General features: G+C 44.5%; 1 protein-coding gene across 1 annotated transcript; it reads left to right on the top strand.

Moving 5' to 3' along the window:
* The first annotated feature begins 6887 nt into the window (after nt 1-6887).
* On the top strand, nt 6888-9910 carry LOC143658642 (melanoma antigen preferentially expressed in tumors-like). The gene is made up of 3 exons (XM_077130797.1): nt 6888-7183; nt 7629-8225; nt 9334-9910. Exons 1-3 carry the CDS (start codon nt 6888-6890, stop codon nt 9908-9910), a joined length of 1470 nt encoding a protein of 489 aa, XP_076986912.1.
* Nucleotides 9911-13213: the final 3303 nt, after the last annotated feature.

The following is a 13213-nucleotide window of genomic DNA, read 5'->3' as shown; positions in this document are numbered from 1 at the left end:
CAGGATCCACAGTGTCCCCAGTGGTCTCAGAAACAAACCCTTGTGTTCTAGTTTGCTAGCTGCCAGAATGCAATATACCAGAAATGGAACGGCTTTTAAAAAGGAGAGTTTAATAAGTTCCTAGTTTACAGTTCTAAGGCCAAGAAAATGCCCCAATTAAAACAAGTCTATAATGTCCAATCTAAGGCATCCAGGTAAAGATACCTTGGTTCTCTCTCATCTGGAAGGGAACATGGCAAATATGGTGTCATCTGCTAGCTTTCTTTCCTGGCTTCCTTTCATGAGGCTCCCCTGGAGGCGTTCTCCTTCTTCATCTCCATAGGTCACTGGGTGATAGACTCTCTGCTTCTCATGGCTATGTCATTCTCTGCTCTCAGAAATCGCTCTCATTCTGCAAAATGTTTCCTCTTTTATAGGACTCCAGAAACTAATCAAGACCCACCCAAATGGGTGGAGACACATCTCCCCTAATCCATTTTAACAACCACTCTTAATCAAATCACTTATCCGGGGAGATGATCTAATTACCGTTTCAAACATACAATACTGAATAGGGATTAGGAGAAACGGCTGCCTTTACACAATAGGATAAGGATGAAAACATGGCTTTTCTAGGGTCCATACATCATTTCAAACCAGCACACCTTGTATATGACACGACCCTTAGAGCCTGAAGACCCGGCCTCCTGCTCTGCTGCCTTTTCCCTCCTCTCCCCACCACTTTGGATTCTGCATCAGCTTCTCTAGGGCCATCCCTGCTCATTGTCCCTCTTTGTCCCATGGTCTCACTGCTCCAGCCTGGAGGGGCTCAGCACATAACCCATTCCCATGTCTCTACTAGCCTGTGCCTTGGGACTAATTGGCTAAACCAAGGGTGACTGTTCTAGTTCGCTAGCTGCCAGAATGCAATACACCAGAAATGGAATGGCTTTTAAAAAGGGAAGTTGAATATATTGCTAGTTTACAATAGTAAGGCCGAGAAAATGTCCCAATTAAACAAGTCTATAGAAATGTCCAATCTAAGGCATCCAGGGAAAGGCACCTTGGTTCAAGAAAGCCGATGAAGTTCCGGGTCTCTCTCTCAAGTGAGAAGGCACATGGTGAACACAGTCAGGGTTCCTCTCTCTTCTGGAAAGGCATGTGGCCAACACAGCATCATCTGCTAGCTTTCTCTCCTAGCTTCCTTTCTTGAAGCTCCCCAGGAGGAGAGCTTTTCTTCATTTCCAAAGGTCACTGGCTGGTGGACTCAGCTTCTCCTGGCTATGTTGTTCTGCTCTCTCAGAATCTCCTGGCTTTCTCTCTTGTCATTCTCTTTTATAGGATTCCAGTAAACTAATCAAGACCTATGGGTGGGGACACATCTCCCCTAATCCAGCTTAACAATCACTCTTGATTGAGTCGCATATCCAGGGAGATGATCTGATTACAGTTTCGAACCAACAGTATTCGATAGGGATTAGAAGAAACAGCTGCCTTTACAAAATGGAATTAGGATTAAAACATGGCTTTTCTAGGGTACGTACGTCCTTTCAAACTGGCACAGTGACCTTGTCATCAGGGAAGCCTTTATGCGTGAGGAAGAAAGAGGAAGAGTGTCTTTGCTTAATGCAAGATTTTATTGGGTTTGAACTGAAGCAGACCTGTTGAGCATGAGCGGGGACAAGTTGGATTGTGTTAAGCAGAGACTTTTGATTTTATAAAGGTACAGATGGAACATATTTCAAAATAAGAAGACATATGAGTACTGAGAAAAAAAAGGACTTTCTGGGTTCCTTTTTTTTTCAGTAAAATGGGAGTGGTCTCCCGGGCTAGCTCAGAAGTCTCACCCTCTACCAACATAATAAGGGTCAGGGCCTTTATTCTGGACCCAGAAAGGGCCGTCTTCCAGTGGTTCTGGGGGCCTCTTGGGATCCACCAGTGCAGCTGGGAAACTCTATACCTTGTGTGTGTCATGGTCACTTAGAAACAGCTCAGTAGAATTTGGGGTGAACTCCTTGCTTCTGAGGATCCCAGTAGAAGGACCTGCCAACATGTTGTCCACTGTTTAGACAAAGTTAGCTGGCATTGTGGACACAGATAAGGCTGGGAGAGGGGAAATGTGGGCACAGATATATCTGTGTGATCCTGCAAAGTACAGGGGAGTGGAGAATTTGGAGTCCCAACTGGAATTCTGTATGTAGGTGGAGAAGGGTGTGGGGGTCAATGTCCCATTGGTGAGCTGAGAATGCTGCTCTCTAACCCAGGCAGCCAGTGAGGGCTGGCAGGAGAACAGACAACCAGCATAGGGCAAAGTTGTCCCCTGCATCCATGTGTTGCCCAAACATGAGTCGTGGTGGTCTCCCCTACCCCCTGAATGGAAATGTGCATGGCAATTCCAGCACATGAGCTCCTCATTTCATGCAAATACTAAGCATACAAATGTGGAGAAAGGAATTTGCAGAAAGATGCCAAGATGGAGAACATCCTTCAAATAATTAGAGCCTCAGCCAAAGTCTGTGAGAGCCAATGGACTTTGAACTATTGTTCGGCCATAAGTTTCTGTGGGTGAGTGAAAGGCATGGAGAATTCTTTGAGGGTGGAGGGAAGTAGTCTTTGTGTTCCGAAAGTTCAACAGAATGAATGTCTGACCCAGCCCCAGTTGAAACCATCACCAAACTTGGCCGGTTCTTAGACTTGAGTATAGCATCAAAATTTCATGGGGTTTGTTGGTATCATGTGCACCATGCACAGAAAGAGAAAAACTGAATTCTATTTATGTGCATAGTGGTGTCTCAGATCAGGTTCTCCATGTCAGAGAAGCTTAAGAGCAGTGTGAATTAAAAAAAAAAATTAAATGCAATTTTCTTGAGATATATTCACACACCGTACAAGCCATCTGATATATACAATCATTAGGTTACAGCATCAACACACAATTGCACATACAACCCCATAATCAATTTTAGAACATTTTCATTATTACAGATAAGAAATAAAGATAGTGGGACACGACTCCCAGGGGTGTGGATCTTCCTGGCAACGTGGGACAGAGATCCTGGAATGAGCTGAGACTCAGCATCAAGGGATTGAGAAAAACCCTAGAATGAGCTGAGAATTAACATCAAGGGATTGAGAGAATCTTCTCGACCAAAAGGGGGAAGAGTGAAATGAGACAAAGTGTCAATGGCTGAGAGATTCCAAACAGAGTTGAGAGGTTATCCTGGAGGTTATTCTTATACATTAAGTAGATATCACCTTGTTGTTCAAGATGTAGTGGAGAGGCTGGAGGGAACTGCCTGAAAATGTAGAGGTGTGTTCCAGTAGCCATGTTTCTTGATGAGGATTGAACAATGATATAGCTCTCACAATGTGACTCTGTGATTGTGAAAACCTTGTGTCTGATGCTCCTTTTATCTACCATATCAACAGACGAGTAGAACATATGGAATAAAAATAAATAATAGGGGGAACAAATGTTAAAATAAATATAGTTTGAAATGTTAGTGATAAATGAAAGCGAGGAGTAAGGGGTATGGTATGCATAATCTTTTTTTTTTTTTTTTTTTTTTTTTTTTTAAATGAGAGAGGGAGGAAAGGAAGGAAAGACAGAGAAGGAAGGAAGGATGGAAGGAAGGAAGGGAGGAAGAAAGGGAAACATTTTCTTGTTTTATTATATTTTGTTTGTTTGTTTGTTTTTTACATGGGCTGGGGCCGGGAATCGAACCGGGGTCCTCCGGCACGGCAGGCAAGCACTCTTGCCCGCTGAGCCACCGCGGCCCGCCCTCTTTTTTTTTCTGTTATCGTTTTCTTTCTTTTTCTGTTGTCTTTTTATTTCTTTTTCTCAATCGATGCAAATGTTCTAAGAAATGATGAATATGCAACTATGTGATGATATTGAGAACTGCTGATTGTATATGTAGAAAGGAATGATATGTTAATATTTTTGTTTGTTGTCAATTTTTTAAATTAATAAATAAAAAAATTTAAAAGAAAGAAAGAAAGATAAAACACAGAACCCAAATCCTCCCATAGTCCTTTATCAGCCCCCATTATTGACCCATAATAATGTACTACATTTGTTACTGCTGGTGAAAGATTATTAAAACATTACCATAATCTATTATCCATAGTTTGAAATAGGTACACTTTTTGGGAGAGGAGTTTTTGAGGTTGCATTTGCATCAGTTGTTACCTAATATTAAGGAAACAAGCTGTACTTTGAAATGGTATATGGAGATTAAGGTCAAGCTGAAAACCTAACTGAGAAATGTCGCAATGTGTGAAGAGGAGACCTGGGGGCCTCCCAGGAGTTTCCATGATGACAAGGAGATCTGCTTTGGGTCCACATTTGTTTTTCTCCGTGGCTCAGGTGCCCCCGCTTCCATCCTCAGTGGCTTTCAGATTTGGGGAGGTCAGCCTTCCAGGTGTGGCTCCACCCCCCATCCCTAGACTTGATCGTTTTTAACCAGTTTGCAGAAGTAATCTTGTTAGACAAAGACGATGGATTATTTTACCGAGTACACTCAAATGACCAATTCCTGAGACAATGGGATTTCCAAAAGGGGAAAAAAAGTGTATTATTAAGTACATAGCTGGAGATCAGATGGCCAATAGGCCCAAAATATGTCCCCTTGATTTGCAGTAATTCTGAGAGTTTTATAGAATTAAATGATGGGCAGGTTTAGGATATTGAGCACAGTGACCACAGCTAATGTAATGAGAGGTGATTTAATTATTGAGTATGTGCAGATTGAGTACATGCTTAATCATAGAACATTTGTAAGGAAATGGCGGCCTTAATATGATGATGGGCATGGTTTTTAGTATTACGTAGGTGACTTCTAGGTTAAGTCTCAGCTACTGCACATGTCCGGCGGGCCCATTTTGGTTAGATCCAGTCTAGGTTATCAAGATAACTTTGGACTTGGGGTGGATTAATTCTGGACTGACACAAGACCCTTCATTAATAAATATTAGGAACAATCTTTAGTGATTAAAGACTCTAAAGTTGAAAAACGGGATAAATGGTTACAAATGAAGATTAGTCACCAGGTTTTTATCATCACGGGAGCAGAAGATAAAGGCTGTGCAATCATTATCAGAGATCAGGAGAGCTGGATTACAACGTAGAGATTTCAGATATTTTCCTTTGTCTGCTCCAGTATACCAGAGAGTAAAAAGGAATATCTATATAGATTCACTAATCAACTTCATCCTTCAAATCCTAATTTCTCTGTTATAATCCCATCTTTCTGGGATGAAACGCCTTTTGCCTTCAGGGTGTCAAAGGTTTAAATGGTTTCCACTGCCTAAGTATAGCCACATCTATATTAATATCTAAACTCCATCTGGACAAAAATACTTCAATTCCACCCTCCTCCCTGTAAAAAAAAAAGCCCCATTCAGCCCACGTATTTCACATTGTCTTGGGTTACTAACAGGTTCTCATTAAGATCATCCGATCTCACCTCTCCCTGCCTCCACTTTTATTTTCCTGGCCAACTTCTAATTGTGCTCTTGACCCATCCTCCTTTGGAGAGACTGACCCTCTAAATTGTTCCTTTGTTCCTGAATGGGCACGTGATTTTTAAAATTTTGTTAACATTTAAATCCAATCATGCCATTTTAACTCTAGAACATTTTGATAATTTTGATGGGGCCCAAAATCTTCCGACAAGTTTATGTTCAGGTTTCGTTTTGTTTTGCTTTCTAATGTCAGGAACAGATTAAACACTTGGCTGTCGCCCGTATTCACTAAGGTCTCTTGACTGAGTCATGGAAGGAGTCCCTGAATAACTGTGTGATCCCATCAATCAATACGGCCAAACACCCAATCATGGGCTATTAGAATCTAATCAAATTCCCCATTGTGATTGGAAGCTAGGGGCTGAAAAGGGGAGGTGTGTCCAGAAAGGGGCTATAAATGTTCTGAGGGTGCCAAGGATGGAACCAGAAGCCTGAGTGCTGGGTCACTGCCGTGGTTCTCTGAGAGGTGTGTGTGGACTGCACGCTGCCGACCAGCCCAGATATGGTAAGCCGGGACCCTCCGTGGAGGATGAGGCCATCTTCCCTGCCCTAAGCCCTGCTCCCAAGGAGCCAGGCCCAACACAGTGGCGCAGGGGGCTCTCTTTTTCTGTACAGATGAACACATTCCAGACTTTGATTTTGCCTCTAAATGTAGTTTTGTATTAATTCCAAAATTTAGATTTGTGCTTTGGTTGATATGATTTTGAGCACTGTTGAAAGTATTGATTCCTTAACCAACCAAATTTTTTGAAATGAACATTACCTAACCTGTTTAAATTTTATTTCACGGCATTTAAAATATTTAATCTGTTCTCAGAAATATGGTTCATATAGTCTATGGTTATGAGATTTGACTAATTAGACTTTCATCTCTGTCTTCCATGTGCTGTATAATACTGTTCTAGTGCTTTTACAGACTCTCATTGAAAATTTTGAAAAATGAAAAATAATGGCACCTATTTTAAAGGTATCCTCCAGTTGGGTAATTTCTTGAATCTGAGAACATAGCCACATGATGCTTCTAATGCCATGGCTTTAGGTCCTCAGAAACTGTTTCCCCAAAGTGAGTGGGGTCAATGTTCAGTCTCAGGATTGCCCATCGGAAATGGGAATATAACACGATGGACCAGAGGGTGGAGATGGCATCAGGCTGGTGGTTGTCTTGCTATCCTGCTGCTGTTGATTGTGATTTTGGTCACTGGGCTTGGAGGGGAATTGGGGTAAACTAAGGACTCTCCCACCATTGCTAGAACAGTGTCTTTGGCTGTGAGTAGTTTCCTCTGAAGGGTTGGGGAAGATGGGTTTGCCTGAACTCTGCCTGAGAAGGACAACTTCTTCCTTGGATGTCTCCTCAGGATTTCTTTGGGAGCAGATTCGTCAGGATGAGGAAGCCCAGGTCCCCCCCCAGACTTGTGGAGCAGGCGGGTCAGAGCCTGCTGAGGGATGAGGCCTTGGCTGTCGCGGCTCTGGACGAGCTGCCCACAGAGCTCTTCCCGCCATTATTCCTGGCAGCCTTTGCCGGGAGACACAGCCAGACACTGAAGGCGATGGTGCAGGCCTGGCCCTTCCCTTGCCTCCCGCTGGGGGCCTTGATGAAGACACAGAAGACTCACCAGGAGACCTTACAAGCGGCTCTTGAAGGACTAGATGGCCTGCTCGCCCAGAAGATTCGCCCCATGTAAGTGTGAGACAAGGAGTCTGAGAGGGCAGCTGGATCAGAGTATGAGGCGGCTAGTGTTGGGTGTATGTGTGTGTGTGTGTGGGGGGGCAAAGGATGGGCCAGAGGCTCTGATGGTGCCATGAGGACATAAGGGGAGGCCTGAAGCCATTGCTGGACTCGTTTGCTGTAGCGGCTTCCAGAAGTTTCAGGCTGATTAAGATGCAGAGGTACCTGAAGGAATCTGTACACGCCCCCACCCTTTCCTGGTATGAAGACTAGGAAGAATTCCAGGGGAAAAGGGATGCAGAAATGTCTGGCAGAGAATGACAAAGTGGGAAGGGCACTAGCTGGTTACTGGGACATGGGGTAAAAATGCAAATCACAATGCTAGATTGTGGGTCCGATGGTCTTATTCTGAGTTGATGTGAAAGCATCTTACCCTTTTTTCCTGTTTTCCCCCCAGGAGATGGAAATTGAAAATGCTGGATTTACGAGGTAATGTGCATCAGGACTTCTGGATCTTATGGTCTGGAGGCAGGACCAGAGCCCAGGTGATCTCATTGGTGGGGCCAGGGGAAGCCCAGCCCATGCCCAAGAGGCAAAAAGTGGACCATTCCTGGATGCATCCCCTGGAGGTGGTCATAGATCTTTGCTTCAAAGAAGACACCCTAGATGAATTTCTCACCTACCTCATGGAGTGGGTTAAGCAGAGGAAAGGTTCCGTCCACCTCTGCTGTAGGAAGCTGAAGGTTTTTGCAAAGCCAATGCAAAACTTTATGAACCTCTTGAAAATGGTGCAGCTGCAATGTATCCAGGAATTGGATGTGAGCTGCACCTGGAAACAGACTGTCCTGGGAAGCTTTGTCCCTCACCTGGGCCAGATGGTCAATCTGTACAGACTCCTCCTCTCCCACGTCTGTGAACCTCCCTGTAGTTGCTTCACTGAAGAAGATCATCATGTCGCCCAATTCACCTCTCAGATCTTCAGACTGCACTTTCTCCAGGAGCTCTATTTGGACTCCGTCAACTTCCTCAAAGGACACCTGGATCAGATGCTCAGGTGAGACGGACAGACTGCTTTCTCTACACACTAGAGCAAACCTTTCTTAGTTAGAGTAAATACTATAGGGGCATGCACTCTGTGCCTGCCACTGGCAATGTAATGTGAACGGGACACTGGAATGCTGGCACACTGTCTCCTTCACTGCTCTATCCCCAAGTGTGAGACCCCACAAACACCCAGGACAGGGAGAGGCATATACTGGAATAGAGAAGGGAGAAAAGACACAGCATGCTAGGAAACTATAATGGGGGTCATATCTACTGAGGGTGTTTGTGAATTCTTCCTTGTGAAGTGCTGTCTGGAAATCAGAAAGTGAGGTGGGAATTGATAAAAGGCAAGCCAATGAAACTTGAGCTATACTAAGCTTTACACTCTCCAGCTTTGTGAACGTGAGCTTCTCCCTACAAAACTGTCTTCAATTTCCTGTTTGTCTGGCAAGGGTTGCTTTGAGTTCAGTTAAGGTATATGGAAAAGGCATGCTTTTGGAGGGAGCTGGAGTGAAGAATGGATTGCCCTCGCTTCAGGGAGGGTAGTGAGGCCCTGCAGGCTGGCAGTCCCAGTGAATGCTGAAAGTTTTTATCCCGGCTATCCCTTTAAGCATATCTCCCACTAGACCTCTTCTGACACAGTGAAACTTGTGGCATAAGCAGCAACTGGAAGGCAGCCAGAGTTGAAAGCATTTGGGAGGTGGCTGTTCTCCCAATACTGAATCTCATTGATGTTCACCCTTGAATTAGAGATGCATTAGGATCTCTTGAGCATGCTCCAACATTATCTGCATTCATCCTCACCATAAGTAAGAGGGATGTAGTGTTTCTGTTTGACAAATGAGGAAAAGGAGCTTTTGGCATCTTACTAACTTGACACAGATATACAACAAACAGAGGACTGTGAAAAGTCTCCACCTAAAATTGGAGAGACTCGAATGCCTCTATCCTTCCCCATGTGGCATGTTGGGTGTTGACCATCACCAGATAGTTAGAATGACCCTGGACTTGGGTGGAATTACCTTGGGGGTCATGTCCCAATTACAGGCCTGGGTCCTTAATCAGCTCCATCCACCATCTATTGCCATTTCCCAGAACTCACTTCTTTTTCTCCCCAGGTGTCTAATGAGTCCTTTGGAGACCCTTTCCTTAACTTACTGTCAACTTCAGGAATCCGACCTGATGCATCTGTCCCTGTGCATGAACATCAGTCACCTAAAGCGACTGGACCTTTGCGGTATTAGCATGCTCGATATAAGCCCTGAGCCCCTCAAAGTTCTGCTGGAGAAAGTCTCTGCCACACTCCAAACCCTGGATTTAGATGAGTGTGAGCTCACAGATGCCCATTTTAATGTCATCCTGCCTGCCCTGGGCAGCTGCTCCCAACTCAGGACCTTCAGTTTCTGTGGAAACTCCATCTCCATGCCTGTCCTGGAGAACCTGCTGCAGAACACTGCCAGGGTGAGACAGTTACACCTTGGCTTGTATCCTGCCCCTCTGGAGAGCTACCAGGGCCTTCACGGTGCTCCCCATCTAGGAAGACTTGCTGATCTGCATGCGAGGCTGAAGTCGATCCTGCAGGAGTTGGGGCAGACCCGCACGCTCTTGCTTGGTGGCCCCCTCTGCACTCAGTGTGGCAACAGGACATTCTATGACCCAAAACCAATGCAGTGCCCCTGCCACAGGCGTGCCTAGTGGGTGAGCACATATCAGAGACCTTCTGGGCACTTGGAAAGTTAACATCAGCTGTATCTTGACAGAACAATGAGGGCTTAATTTCGGACTATTGATTGTGGATGTAAAAAGACAGGGTGGCACAGGAGGGTAGCAGGACTGGAGGGATGGAAATGCATCCTATAGAAACAGAAATGTGAATCAGAATCTCTAGGAGGGGAATTTTGCTTAGAGGTATGTCTGTGAGTTACCCTGAATGGTTTGAAGAACCAGTCAGAAATGTTAAACACTGTCAAAAATAAAGGGAAACTCATGTAAACTATCTGGTGTCCTCTATTACCTGTGAGTCTTTTTTCCCCAGTTTAAACCCCAAGAGTCAATATACATAAAGTGTTTATGATGTTTAGAAATTCTATGCACCATGATGAAGTTTGGTCCCAGAAGCTCATGGCACCATTTCTCATTTCTGCCAGTTTGTTTCCTCTCTCTGGAGCATACTGATTATTTTTGCTGTTTATTGGTGGGTCTATACACATGATGTGCATACTTTGGGCTGAGGACATGATGGGCAATGCATGAGAGCACTTCGGCAAGAAGCTGTGTACTGGTTTGTAACAGTTGTGTATTCCAGAAAAGCCATATTCTTTAATCTTCCTGCAGTACTGTTGTGTGGTACCTTCTTAAATAAGTTGTTTCCATGGAGATCTGCCCCACACAACTGTGAATGTGTTCTTTTCATTAGATGGTTTCTATGGAGTTGTGTCTCCTTTTGATGATGGGGTTGTGCACTGGAGTCCTTTAAGAGGGAAACATTTTGGAAAAAGTTTCAGGTTAATACATAAAGATGTCAAAAGACAATGTCCCTCAGGGAAACCAGTTGAAATGAGGAGCCAGAAGAGAAAGCTAGCAGAACTCACCATGTGCCTTTCCACCTGACTGATAAATCCTGAAGGTCATCAGCCCTTTCTTGAGTCAAGGTAGTCTGTCGATGCCTTAGTTTGGACATTTTAAGGTCTTAGAACTGTAAACTTATAACAGAATAAACTCCCTTTATAAAAGTCAACCCATTTCTGCTATATTGCCTTCTGGCAGCCTTAACAAAACAAAACAAATTTTCATACCAGAGAAGTGGGGTACTGAGGTTTACAAATATCAAACACATTGGAACAGCTTTTTAATGGATAAGTGGATGATTCTGAAAGAGTTGTGTGGCAGTTCATAGAGAAGGTCCAGAATGTTTTAACAAAACTTTTGGTAGAAACGTGGACTCTAAAGATACTTCTGATGAGGTCTTAGACATGAATGATGCATGTGCTATTACAAACTGGAAGAAAAATTACCCTTGTGTTAAAGTGGTGGAGAATTTGGTAGAATTATGTACTACTTTCAGATGGAAGTTAGTATTTAAAGGCAACAGCACAGGATACTTAGCTGTGGAAATTTCCAAACTTAATGTAGGAAATGCAGCCTGGTTGCTCCTTGCAGCTTATAGTGGAAAGAGATAAGTTGAGAACTGAACTCTTGGGTACAAATTAATGAGAAAGTGATGGTTTAGAAAATTCTGGGCTTCCAGAAAGTGAAACTATAGAGAATAGTGCCCCCATGAGTATTGAACCAAACATGGAACCAGGCAGCCGTTTCAGAAGAAGCCAGAATTGAAAATGGAGCTACCCAGAAAGTATTTGTGGAAAGTCCTATATTCTGATTGCTATGATCCTTGCATACCACATGGAAAACGGACAAGACTGTTAAAAGATCTGTATAAATGTAACCACTGAGATTCAGATCTGTATAAATGTAACCACTGAGAGTCTGAACTAAAAGTTGACAGAAAAGGGGCAAGTTGATGGAAAAATCAGTTCAAAGGTAGAGCCATGGAAGCTGAGGTCTGAAGCCAAGAAATCTCTGGCCAGGAGAGGGGACACACCTATGCCCTTGGAGAGGATGAGTCTTCCCTGAAAGCAGAAGGTGAGACTTCTATATTCAGGAAGCATTTTGGGGGCCAGGTCCCAGAGAATGTGGAACACATGCCTTGGGAGAGCTTTGCTGCCACCCCATTGTTCTGAGAGGTTTGAGTGTGTGCCCCGAGATGGTACTGGAAAGGGACGTCAACACTGTATGTTAGCCAGAGCCACTGGACCCATACCCACAACCATCATCCAAGTGGGTAGTTGTCCTTTTTGAATTATACCGTGGCCAGTATAAGCATCACAACTGCTTTAGCCAAATATTCCAATCAGTGGGCCAATGAAATTTTTTTCATATTCCTTTTCCACATTAAAAAAAGTTACACCCTTTTAGGGTGTAATACGTGCAGTCATCTCCACTGGATCATGATGGAAGCCACACTGAATATGAAGGTCCAATTTGCACTGACCTGAATCCAGGTTGGTCTGAACCACTGGGCCTAGTATGCACTGGGCAGTCATCTCATGCTGGGCATGGCTTCAGTGAACCAGGAAGGACTCTTTGGGCCCCTGGTCCCTGTATTCCATGCACTGGACCGTGTCCATACCCAGGCCTAGTCACATAGATAGGGATGTGTTTCTGTTTTCCCAGAGTAGGTCTCTTGTCTTCCTTCTTGACAAGAATGAGGCCTTTGGAGAAGAATATGGCTATGGCCTCAGAAGGGCTCCTGTGCAGAGGGGAGCAGTAATGGGGGAAGGAGAGGCCCTGTGGGTGCAGGGTCATGTTTGGGTTCACCCCATCATGGGTTCGACCACTGAGTAAGGGTTGCTGCTGATGTATGAGTAGGATCCTCCTCCCACTGCAGCCCAAAGATGGGGAGCAGACCTGTGTTGCTGCATTTGAAGCCAGAGCATGCTCTGAGATCCCAGGAGACAGAATTGCCACCATAGATATGGAGTAGTAGTAGCTGTGCCCAACAGGTGTGCGCAGGTGCTTTTGGTAACAGGACACAAAGTTAAAGCATCCATGTCACTGCTGCATTCAGTGCAGGGATTGTGGCCTTAAGTCCCAGGGTCCCACATGCTGAAGGATGTTGAGTCAGGGCAGCCTGAGTCCTAGATCCTAAAGGAATAGAAAGACAAAACAGTGAGTGCAGGAGCAAGTCCCCAGGTGAGCCAGGGGAGGAGTTAAGGGTGTGTGGTAACAGGGTATCTCACTTGGGCAGGGAGCAAGGAGCATGTGAAACAGGGAAGCCAGGCCCTTGGAGAAACATCTAGAGCTCTGTCTCCTGAAAGCCAACGGCTGAGCAGGGCAGCCTTGGGCTGGATCATTCTCAAAGTACGACCATATGCTGGGTCCCAAAGCAAGTCTCAATAAATTTGAAAGGATTGAAACTATACTAAGCACTTTCTCAGA

Source organism: Tamandua tetradactyla, chromosome 2 (assembly GCF_023851605.1).
Source record: "Tamandua tetradactyla isolate mTamTet1 chromosome 2, mTamTet1.pri, whole genome shotgun sequence".
Taxonomy (NCBI): Eukaryota; Metazoa; Chordata; class Mammalia; order Pilosa; family Myrmecophagidae; genus Tamandua; species Tamandua tetradactyla.
The sequence above is the reverse complement of the archived record's forward strand: the minus strand, read 5'-3'. Positions and strand labels throughout refer to the sequence as shown.

Excerpts from the sequence above, each read along its gene's own strand:
- LOC143658642 (XM_077130797.1), top strand. The coding sequence starts at position 6,888 with ATGAGGAAGCCCAGGTCCCCCCCCAGACTTGTGGAGCAGGCGGGTCAG. Across the intron at positions 7,184-7,628 it reads GCCCAGAAGATTCGCCCCAT|GAGATGGAAATTGAAAATGC; the intron begins GTAAGTGTGAGA and ends TTTTCCCCCCAG. Across the intron at positions 8,226-9,333 it reads CACCTGGATCAGATGCTCAG|GTGTCTAATGAGTCCTTTGG; the intron begins GTGAGACGGACA and ends TTTTCTCCCCAG.